This window comes from Eptatretus burgeri, chromosome 1 (assembly GCF_056783735.1).
Source record: "Eptatretus burgeri isolate ZD-2024b chromosome 1, Ebu_testis_v1, whole genome shotgun sequence".
NCBI lineage: Eukaryota > Metazoa > Chordata > Myxini > Myxiniformes > Myxinidae > Eptatretus > Eptatretus burgeri.
Window position 1 is genome coordinate 101,785,966 of NC_140961.1, and position 12,500 is coordinate 101,798,465.

At 38.7% G+C, this 12,500-nt stretch overlaps 1 protein-coding gene across 1 annotated transcript in view; it reads right to left on the minus strand.

Moving 5' to 3' along the window:
* The window catches only part of LOC147035070 (extracellular calcium-sensing receptor-like), an 88,280-nt gene extending 78,790 nt beyond the window's left edge, over positions 1-9,490 (minus strand). Inside the window, exons 1-2 of the mRNA XM_085893089.1 lie at positions 9,306-9,490; positions 1-242 (exon numbers count right to left, since the gene is read on the minus strand). The exon at positions 1-242 is cut by the window's left edge and continues 44 nt beyond it. Of these exons, the coding sequence (XP_085749215.1) occupies positions 1-242; positions 9,306-9,460 (397 nt within the window). The 5' untranslated portion in view covers positions 9,461-9,490. The remainder of the gene's footprint in view (positions 243-9,305) is intronic.
* Positions 9,491-12,500: the final 3,010 nt, after the last annotated feature.

The window sequence follows — 12,500 nt, forward strand, 5'->3', positions numbered from 1 at the left end:
TTCTTGAAGAAGAAGATGTTCCAACAATAACATGAGGAACACAATTGTTTAACTTTTTACTTGGTGAATCAATTTCCTCACGCAATAAGTCAATTGAACCTTGTAAAGTATTTTGTGTTGTTCGGCAAGAATTAATAATGGTGTATCCAATTGTAGTGTTGCGAAGGATAAAGGTGTTTTGATTAATGTTTTTGACAGCAAATAACATCAACAATAACCAGCGCAATCCTCTGGAATGTAACCTGAAAATAAATTGAATGCTTTAATTATGCAGAAAAAAGTAGTTATTCACATTATTAATTTCTAGCATGCATTATGCCATCAATGGTCCCCAAACAAATTAATTTCAATGTACATATTATGAACAAAAGATTGTAAGTATTGAATTGGTGTAAACACTCCTTTCAAAGTTTTCAAGGTTCAAACATTGGTCTTACATAGTTATTGATTTTCAAACATGTTTTCTACTCATTCAAGGAAGATTAAAATCACATAATATGACTGTCGGATTGTTCACACTAACAAACATATCTAAATGAAAAAACAAAATCAAAACTTTTCCTTTGATCTAAAATTTCCTTTAAGCATAAAATTTCCTACCCTCTTTTTATTTTCTTTTAAAATCAATTAAGTGAGCAAAGTCAATGATTTTGTGTGATCCTTCCTGTGTGGCATAATATAATTCTGTAATTAAATTATTGTGACAAGGAATTATCACTAACAAACAGCTAAGTGTCGAGGTTGATTACAGAGGCAGATCTGGGATTTAAAGGGGTTGATTTGTGTGTGTATGTGTATGTGTATGTGTATGTGTTGGGGGTGGGGTGGAGCGAGCGGAAAGGAAAAGGGGTGATGGTGGCAGCATAAACCCTTCAACCCTCAACGCATTCAAAATATGCCCTTTTGCCTTAAATTTTTACCTATGTATCGTATTATTACAGTTAGCAGGGACCCGTGAAAATTCCACAAAATGTAAAATGTGACTTCAAGTCCTCGATTGCTGAATTAACAACAGGGTGGGGTTGATTCAGCCTGTCATCCTTCAGAGGTCAGTGAAGTGAGTTCCAGTGAAACCAGTGCATTGGATCAGTGGTGCCCCCATACCCAGTAACAGTGGTGATGTAATGTGGATCATCGCCAGTTGAAAGCATGAAATCATGCCACCACAATATGTGGAAGCATATTAAAATAAAATAAAATCTGGGTTTGGGGATCTAAACCAAACTGGTGCAAGTATGTATAATAATGTAACAATGTTGGTGGAGGCATATCTGGTGACATCACAAAGTGACCATCACAAAATGGCAACCAGGATGCTGTTTCCGGGGAAACGCAATCCACCATTCTCTGTTTTTACAAGAAAACTCTAGTAAAACTTAACCCTAAATGAAAAAACAAAAGCAAAACTTTTCCTTTGATCTAAAATTTCCTCCTTGTTTGGGGGAAAGAGTTCAGTAAGGAGTGTGACCTTCACTGAGATAATTCCTCCTCTCCCCCTCCTCCTCCTCCTCTCTCTATCCCCATCCATCCCCATTCTCTCCTCCTCACATCTCTCCCACAACCCCACCACTCTCTCCTCTTTCCCCATCTCCTCTTCCTCCCCTCCCCCCCCCACCCCCCACTTCCCCTCTCGCCACATTTTTTTTTTCCTATCTCTATCTCTATCTCTATCTCTATCTCTATCTCTATCTCTATCTCTATCTCTATCTCTTCCTCTATCTATTCCTCTATCCTCCCTCTACCCCATTTTCACAATCCTCCCTTTCCCCCTGCACTCTCCCCACAGCCTGAAGAGGTTTCAAAGTGGTGCTATATAGTATGCATGCATTGCATTGCTCGAGGTGAAGTGTTTATAATTCCCCTGAGGTGTTCCACACGTAAGTAAAATAAATGTGTGGAAAAGTGAACTTTTTTAGCTCACCTGGACTTTAGTCCGATGAGCTTATGCGATCGAGCAGTGTCTTTAGGTGAGTGAGTGAGTCAGCCAGTCATTGAGTCTGTAAACACTTCAATCATTATCGCTTGAATCAAACATACAATTTTGATGAAACTTGGCCACAAGCTTTATTTCTAATAGCTAACGAAGGTGTATTGACCACTTCAAAATCTGCACTCATTATTAAATCTGCACTTGGTACCTCATTAAGGGGTCTCGAGTGGGTTTTTGACCCCCCTGAAATAGGTTGCTATTCTTCGAAACTACACACACGATTATGATGAAACTTGACCACAACCTTCAACACCGGAGATGTACCAAAGTTTATCAACCGCATCAAAATCTGCGCTCATTCAAGAGGTCTATGAAGAGGGGGGGGGGAGGGTTGACCCCTCCAAAATAGGTATTTGCTCTCTTCTCCAAAACTAAACACAATTTAAATGAAACTTGACCACAACCTTCATCACCCATTATGTACCAAAGTTTATTCATGGCATCAAAAAAAAAATCAGGGTCTGAGGGGTTTTGAGAGGGCTTCGAGTGACTGTTGCTCCTGATCCAGGTGAGCCTTAGAACGCAGCATGGTCCTATTTTTAGAAATTAGAATATTGTGTTTAAAGCCAATCACAGCACCATGGGCACCCCATAACTCCCCCTCTCTCCTCTCCCCCTCTCTTCTTTCCTCCCTCTGTCCTCTCTCTCACCTCAAACCTACTCTGTTCTTCCCCTCTCTGCTCTCCCCAATCTCTCCTTCCCCCCTGTATCCTTCCTGCCCTCACTCTCCTCCTCTCACTCTCTCTTTCTCTTCCCTCTCCCGTACTCATCTCCCCCTACCTCTACCCCACAGCCGGGAAGAGCTTTCAAAGAGATCCTATATAGTATGCATACGTCACATTGCTGGAGGACCATCAAGATGCTTTGAGGTCAGGTCAAGTCAGGTGTGGGAGCATGCGCCGGAGCAGCGTGTCGCTGCGTCCACTTTCTGCCGGTACTCCAGGGGCCTCCGTCTGGCCATCCCCATCTCCTTGAGATGCCAATCAACCCGCTGCAACCACGAGGCATGTGCTCGGCCCATTAGCCTTCTCCACTCACGAGGCTCCTTCACTGAGAGAATCTGGTGAGCAGGATCGGCGTCAGGAAAACGAGCCACATGTCCATACAGCCGCAGCTGACGCTCACGGACTATGCAGGTAACAAATCTCATTTGAGTCTCTCTCAGCAACCGCTCGTTGCATACAAAGTCCGACCAGTGGTAGCCAATGATTCTCTGAAGAGACCTGGTCCCTGTTGCTGTTGCACAGCATGACATCATGTTATGCTGTTGCTATTAGGTTGGAAGTCATTTATTGGTTTTATTTTAATTCCCGACCACATTCCACCTCTGGTTTGGTGTGCTGCATGGCAGAGACTGTGTGTTGGGTGTCAGACTACCAGAATTTTTAACAGACTATTGGGCCCGTTGGTCTGTTGGACCAATTTTTCATTGGTCTTCACAGCCATGTTGCATACCTGACTGCTATACTGCTTGAGCATTAGCTTGCCTTTCAGCAAGCCCACATGTTTTTGGGGCCAACATGGGGATTATATGTTCATTATTATTATTATTGCCAAGTTATACTACCATTGTTATTATTATTGATGCAAATATTGTTAGTATTAATTATAGCATATGCTTTGTTGTTATGTTATCATTGATTTTGTTATATATTTTTTGTAATTGGAATTCCTTGCCGTGATGGTTTGACATATTGAGCTGCTTTATGCAAGCATGGAGTGTTTAAAACATGGGAATTCTAATGGATTTTTTGTTGTATGGTCGAGTCTTAGACAGTCTGCAGGATCTACAGTCTTAGGGGTCTTTTGGGTCCTCTGGGACTTTTGTTTCCTTTGGAACTTTTGGGACTTTTAGGTCCTTAGTGACATTTTGGGACCTTTGGGTCCTCGGGATCTTCAGGGTCTTAAAGGGTTTAGTTCGAAGGGGTCTCAGCAGTCTAAAGGGTCAAAAGGTACATTCCAATCATGCGTAATTAATGAATAGACATACATAATTAATGGCCAAAAAGTATGACACACACACACACCTCATCCATTTATAGTAGATTAATTATGTAGTCTATTAATTAATTACGCACTATCGGAATGTACCTTTTGACCCTTTAGATCCCTGAGACCTTGGAAGTCCCTTCCAGACCTTCAAGACCCTTCAGCCACAAAAGATCCAGGTAGTCCAAAAGTCCCTGAGGACCCACAAGATTCTGAAGGCCCAAAAGACCCAAAGGACCCAACCGACCTTGTAGACCCTTCATCACAGTCGTGTGAGTTGGGGGGGGGGGGACACGGTTTTTGTGGAGTTCTGCAGAATTCTGATGTGGAATGTGACACACCAAAGTGATCGTCGTTCCCTCCTGAGTTGATTTGGCGAATTAACGACAAAAATCCGTCAGAATTCCCATGTTTTAAATGCATGCCATGTTAAGGTACATATTGCAGCTTGATGTGTTCTTCCACCAAGGCATGGCATTCTAATTACAAAATAAATAACAAAAATAACAAATATCACCAAAAATAACAAATTAGTAGGGGACCATCACCCAAATAATTTTTCTTATGACATTTGCAGGTTTTGCCAAAGCAATTTTTCTTCTGAAATATATTCTTGAGGCTACCTAGAGCAAATTGATTGAAAAACACAAAACATATTTGTAATCCCTTGCGCCTCTGGAAGGATCGTTTGACCTCTTGCGCTGCCCTCTCCCCCCAAGAGGGGTGCATCTTGAAACTTCCACATTTAAGGACCGGTTTCTTACAAATGATGCGTCAAGCTACATATTTATATATAATCAGTGATTGACGTATTTTTGAAATGTCTTGGGGCCATGAGGGGAAAAGGGACCCTCCTGGGGCATAAGGGAGGAAAATTTTTGGTGTGTTTTTGACCACGATAGTTTGGTCTTGAGAAGAGCCTTAATATTATGCATCATTTGTGATAATCGGTCCTTAAACATGGAAGTTTCAAGATGCACCCCTTTCAGGGGACCCTGAGTGATGAGGGACAAAGGGACCTTCTGGGGGCATAAAGGGGGCAGGGGTTTTTTTTGTGTGTTTTTGAGCCAATTTTTTCTATGCATCCTCACCAATACATTTCCAAAATTTTTTTGCTTTTGGCACAACCTGTAAATGGCCCACCATCCTGATTCCCAACTACATGGAGGAGTGCACAAGATGCTTCGCTTTGTTGAACATATAAATTAAGGCATATAGTGGCTTGGCTTGATTAAACAGCATTCTGGAAGTCTTATCCATAGGCATTTGCGTCTTTGACACAATTTCCCTCAACAAAACGTTGTTTTTGTCAATATTTTAGTGAAATTGGATTCAAAGTCCAAATACCACCAGACTCAATCATGTTATAGTTACAATGTACAGCATCTCCTCGAAGTCTGGGAGGTCTGTAGTTCATTTCCAACACTGGTACAAAATTCCAAATCTATAATATAAAAGAAGCTCTGTCTCGGCGTGCCTGCATCTGTATGTCTGTCCCTGCCTGCCTGCGTGTATGTGTTAATCCGTCAAAAATTGTCTTATTGCGGATACCACTAATCGTGCAACAGTATGATATAGTTGAGTAAGGTGGGGAGAGATGGGCCGGTTTCAAACAGTATGATATCATTGAGTAAGGTGAGGATAGATAAGCTGGTTTCAAACAATATGATATATTTGAGTAAGGTGAGCATAGATGTGCCAGTTTCAAAGAGTATGATATAGTCGTGTAAGATGAGGATGGATGGGCCAGTTTCAAATAGTATGATATAATTGAATAAGGTGAGTATAGATGGGCCAGTTTCAAACAATATGATATAGTTGAGTAAGGTAAGGAAAGATGGGCCAGTTTCAAACAATATGATATAGTTTAGTAAAGTGAAGATAGATGAGCCGGTTTCAAACAGTATGATATAGTTGAATAAGGTGAGCATAGATGTGCCAGTTTCAAAGAGTATGATATAGTTGGGTAAGGTGAGGATAGATGGGCCAGTTTCACATAGTATGATATAGTTGAGTAAAGTAAGGATAGATGGGCCATTTTCAAACAATATGATATAGTTGAGTAAGGTAAGGAAAGATGGGCCAGTTTCAAACAATATGATATAGTTTAGTAAGGTAAGGAAAGATGGGCCAGTTTCAAACAATATGATATAGTTTAGTAAGGTGAAGATAGATGAGCCAGTTTCAAACAGTATGATATAGTTGAATAAGGTGAGCATAGATGTGCCAGTTTCAAAGAGTATGATATAGTTGGGTAAGGTGAGGATAGATGGGCCAGTTTCACATAGTATGATATAGTTGAGTAAAGTAAGGATAGATGGGCCATTTTCAAACAATATGATATAATTGAGTAATGTTGAGGATAGATGGGCCAGTTTCAAACAGTATGATGTATTTTAGTAAGGTAAGGATAGATGGGCCAGTTTCACATCGTATGATATCGTTGAGTAAAGTGAGGATAGATGGGCCATTTTCAAACTATATGATATAGTTGAGTAAAGTGAGGATAGATGGACCAGTTTCAAACAATATGATATGGTTAAGTAACGTGAGGACAGATGGGCCAGTTTCACATAGTATGATGTATTTGAGTAAGGTAAGGATAGATGGGCCAGTTTCACATAGTATGATGTATTTGAGTAAGGTAAGGAGAGATGGGCCAGTTTCACATAGTATGATGTATTTGAGTAAGGTAAGGAGAGATGGGCCAGTTTCACTTAGTATGATATCGTTGAGTAAAGTGAGGATAGATGGGCCAGTTTCAAACAATATGATATAATTGAGTAAGATGAGGATAGATGGGCCAGTTTCAAACAGTATGATGTATTTGAGTAAGGTAAGGATAGATAGGCCAGTTTCACGTATGATATAGTTGAGTAAAGTGAGGATAGATAGGCCAGTTTCAAACAATATGATATAGTTGAGTAAAGTGAGGATAGATGGGCCAGTTTCAAACAATATGATATAGTTGAGTAAAGTGAGGATAGATGGGCCATTTTCAAACAATATGATAAAGTTTAGTAAAGTGAGGATAGATGGGCCAGTTTCAAACAATATGATATAGTTGAGTAAAGTGAGGATAGATGGGCCATTTTCAAACAATATGATATAGTTGAGTAAAGTGAGGATAGATGGGCCAGTTTCAAACAATATGATAGAGTTGAGTAAAGTGAGGATAGATGGGCCAGTTTCAAACAATATGATATAGTTGAGTAACGTGAGTATAGATGGGCCAGTTTCAAACAGTGTGATATACTTATGTAAGGTGAGGATAGATGGGCCAGTTTAAATTTACATTGAAACAACAACTCTTCCTCATTCATCATCTTCTTCACTTTTAATAATGGTGAGTCTCATTCAACCCCGTTTCTCATATCGATTAGACTCAGAAAACGCTTGCTATATTCAATACATTTTTTAACCAACGTCTCCATTTTATTTATATAACGATAATGTAGTATATTGCTGTACCAAACAGTATTTATGATTATACACTGCTTTTTAAAGCATCAGAAAGCAGGTTGCTCCACATGCCACACATATGAGAATTGAACATGAACAAAAAAGCAGCCGATATTTCAAAAATTTATTCACGTGATTTTTAAAGGCTGAAAGTTAATTTTTATTTCATTATATTTTCTGAAAACCTGTCAGTCAAAACACTACACCATCTATTTAGTACATAAGCAAAAATGACAATTATTTTTTCTGTCGTTTTTGCATGTACTGATGATGTGCATATATACCTCAAAAAAATAGATACTGATGATGAGGAGCAGGCAGCGGCGAGGTGACAATCACAAGCAGAATACAGGAGAGTGTAGTGCAAGAACGAAAGCCATATTAAATATATTTCAAAAATAATAATATTTCTCTTTATGAAGCAAAAGTAAATCCACAAGCCAATGAGTTATATTCTTTAATAACTGTGCTGTGATGGGAGTTGGGGTGTGGGATGTCGGAGGATGCTCTTGGCCCCATCATTTTTGATGGGCTTTACCCCTAGTAATCTTATAATAGTACATACTGCCTCATTGTTTGACCTTCAGCATTTATCTCGAGGATATAGCATGGTCAAAAGATGACATTACTGACATGCAGAGTGAATTGGGAAGCTCCACCACTTGCCTCAACATCAACCGCTGTATTTGCCTGAAGTCAAGTTCGGTGTTGTATAATTTATTTATCTGCATGTAACAGCTCTTCCATGAGCCTAAGAACCTGTTAAAAATTCTGCTTGTCTTTACAATAACACACTGCATTCTACAGTTTACTATCTCCATTTGGGAAGCAAAGCTGTAAGTAATCATAATCGTTTGTATGCAGCACATGGTTGTGGGATAGCATTGGTTCTTGCAGGGGCACAGCCTCAGTTCTTGCAGGGATGTCGCTGATGCAGTGCACCCTGTTGATTAGAACACAAATTTGGAACTTTGCCAGGGTGTTAACGATAGATCATGCTTATGCTTTGCAAATGAGCTGCCAGAATGAGTAAGCAATACTATTGATGGTTTTTTTCCTCTTATAAAAGAATACAGAATAATTACAACAGAAATACAATTGAATTGGAAATTTAAAAAATTTGAAAGTAATTTTCATGCTTCATTAAAAGATAACATTCTATTTTTCACTTTTTATGAAAAAAAAACCTGGGAATATTCACTACCAACTAAAATGAATGACTGAATGGCTTTCAAAATAGCTTTGCTGTAAAGTATGGAATAACATCAAGAAAGAATAATAAACATTCATTGGAAAGCATATATAACTAGAAGGACACTCAGTGGAGCGTATACCTCCACCACGTAATCCACGAGAACATATCAGACCCAATACATTTTTGAAATCTCATGCTATTCCGTACTTCATTGTTTTTGTCACTATCTCTCAATGGTGAAGAATCACTTTAAAAATTAAATAATTCTCGTATCGAGATCCAGACTCAGATCTTCACCAAAATAGAATCAATTTGTCCTTGCCACACACCCAACCTGCCCACCAAGTTTCATCCGAATAAGTCCTCAACTTTTTGAGATATCGTGCGATGTATCACTTTTGACCCTATCTCTCAATGGTGAAGAATCACTTAAATTCTAGAAGTCGGATCCTGATCTTCACCAAAATATAACCAGTTCGTCTTTGTCACACATCAAACCTTTCCACAAAATTTCATCTGGATCGGTCAACAACTTTTTGAGATATCCAGCACACAAATAAACAGACAAACAAACACACAGACAGAAAGGGGTGAAAACGTAACCTCCTTCACTTTCGTTGGCAGAGGTAATGAGGGGGAAAAAAGCAACAAACTTTAGAATTTACTTACTTATGACATTGATGAGGAAGTGGTTGTTTTTCAAAAGTTGGATGCTCATTTGAAACATCAAACAAAAGAGGGAATATTCCTCCAATAATTATGTTTCCAGGTGCCGAAACATGACCTTGACCTGCCCATGGTGGGTAATATCCTTCACAGGACATGAAGAGATGAATAATTATGAGACACAAATAAATCAGTCTCAATATAAGATAGAATTTAAGCAAAACATAAGTTCTGCCATTTGTTTTATATACAACTTATTCTGATAAGGGTTTTAAACTTCATGTTCATAATTGCTCTTTCAGCGAATTTAAACAAAACAGTTCTAATATTGCTGCTAATGGGTTAACATTAAAATAATTATACAATCAAGTGTATCTTCTGTGAACCTTTTCATGTTCTCAAAAGTATTTAGCTCTGATTAATGTATAAGTATATGAATCTTGTGTGGAAATCTTTTTCTCTTGTATATAAAAATGCTTTTTAGCATTAATGGCTACTCTAAATTATGCCTGAACTTTTAACACAATATGAGCTGCTTTTTTTTCAATTGTAAGACCTCTTTTATTCTACTTTTTAATCATCTTTTTCCTCATATGCATCATCTGTTATTTTTAATCAGCTTGGAACATTGATACTAAAATGCTTTGTTTCATTATTTACCTTTTGACCAAATTATTTCAGACAAGTTTTATCATGGTGTTGCAATGGAACAGTTCTTCACACAATCATGAGTATGAAATTCACTCTCTTCGTTTTCACGTGATCTATCAGATTTTCTCACTCGAGGAATACACACAAATGCAGTGAGAATCTAATGTAAGATGCTCAACTCCATCCTGGCATTCCAACAAATTTGGATGTAATGCTTCATTAAATAAACACACAGAAGGATATCAAAATAAACTAGAAAGAGCAATCAGATATTGCAGGCCTTCACCAGAACTTGTTTTGTGTGGTATATTTTGTGTGCTAGTGTCTTTGTGTTTGTGTGGTGTGTAGACGATACATTGATGATATCGGTTTATGTTCATACAGAGGATAAACCAGACCTTGTCGGTTTTATGGTATAGATTCACATTCCAATCGTGTGCATTTTATAGATGCACTCGCGTTACAATTGTGCATACTCGATACAAATACTCATGTTCCAATAGTACGTACTTTACAGACGTTCGCACGTTATTATGGTACGTACTTTGCAGAAAAAAAAACATGTTCCTAATAGCACATACTTAATAGATGTACTCACATTCTTAATAGTATGTCCTTTATAGACATACTCACATTTTGATTGTACATTGTGTTGTACTTTATAGAGGAACTTGGTTGAAAAAACATTATGTAATACTGGCTACCACAAGGTGGTGTCTGTGGCCTACATTAGCACATTATGTGTGGACAGACAAACAAACAATCTAACAAGCGGTCATAGACCGGTACTTGCGAAATCAACCACTGTGACCTTGGACTTTGTATCTCTAAAATAAGAGCAGGCTTCTAGTTTTTGATTGGTGAACCAATTGAGTGACCCAATATGTAAATTCTGTTCAAATGTCAAGTCAATCAGATGAAAATTGATAATTTATGTGACATTGCCGTTTGACATTTTGAACTCAAACAATAGCCTTTAGTGACCCAATATGCAAATTATATTCAATGAAGCAGAGTACCCACCCTCCAGTTGTTTAGGGTTTGCACATGAAAACATATAGTCTGTATGTTGCAAAACTCTATAGTCAATGCCGCTATGTCATTTTGTGAAAATGTCATAGATTTTTGCCAAAGTGCTTAAATTTTGTCTTAAGGGCTAACACATTAGAAAAAACAAAAATGTTTGGCATATTTTTTTACATGACATCTTGGATTAATAGCAACCATTTTGAAGTTTCTTAGACAAACAATAATTGGTTATTTTGGCTCCTTACAGAGTCACTTAAACTGATACAATTGGACATTACAGATATGAAATTAATGTATGTTACCTCTTGTTATATAAAGTTTTATTTGGTACTAGCAGGAACCCATGGAAATTCCGTGTAATGTCCAGTGTCATTTGGCTTCCAATTTCAATCATAACGCTGTATGGCACATTCATTACTGAATGTTTCAAAATGACGCAAAAACTGTTCTTGAACCTGTAGATTCCTCATGCTAGAACTTCTCGGTAGATGACGTTCTGTGTGACCATTTTTCCTTGGATTTCAGTGTCAAAAAATTAGACTCAAACATCCTTAAGAGCCCTTCCTCTAGAAAATGCCACATACAGTTGGCCATGGATGAAGACTGGCTGAGGTAAGTAAATGCCAATGTTGTCAAATGTCTGGCGTCATGCCTTGTTGATTGTCATTGAGTAAGCTAAGTGCTGGGGAAACTGGATTCTCTGTAAAGTGAATTGCAAGTTTGTTTCACTTTGGCAAGCTTCACTCGAGGTTTGAATTTGGCCCAGAAGTTTGTTTCACTTCAAGACAATTTAGGTGCAGATTAATGATGTCTAATCTGGTAGCATTGTATAGTTCCTATTGCAAGGCAAGGTTGCGAAGCAACATGATGAAACAACCAACCATGAGATTATGGCGGTGAGGTGGCATCCTGGATGGTGTGAGGGAATCGATGAATTCCACAGGATAGTTCTCTGCCTCCTCAATGTTGTCACACTTAACTGACTCTGCCAGGTGAAACAGTCACTTATCTCAGTGCAATGTCTGCATGACTTCTTCATTCATGGCTAGACAGTTGTCGTTTTTAGGAGACAGGATGACACGGGTGCATCTATCCTCACAGGTTGTATTCACGAAAGCATCCTCAATCAGAGAACCTCTTACAAGGCATGCAGCAGGTACCGATATGACATCTTTTCCAGGTAGCTGGAGATCAGCCACAAGGATTCTACTGCTAAAACGAAGCAGCCATCTTGAGAAGTTTTCCTGTTCTGGGTGAATGCACATGTTTTGCATGAGCACCAATTGATGAAAATGTTCCCACAAATTTGAACGTTTGAGGCATGTGTCAATAATGATGGCTGGTGGAGATCATGGTACAATTTGTAGAACTTGTCTGAAATCCCTGCCAAACAGAATGGCTTGCCTTCAAATGACTGATTGCAGTGACATCTTGCAAACCTTAGTCTATGGCGTGAAATGCATGGGTGGGTATCATGGACGCTTCATCAATGATGAGCAGCATCTGGTTGTCAGCCTG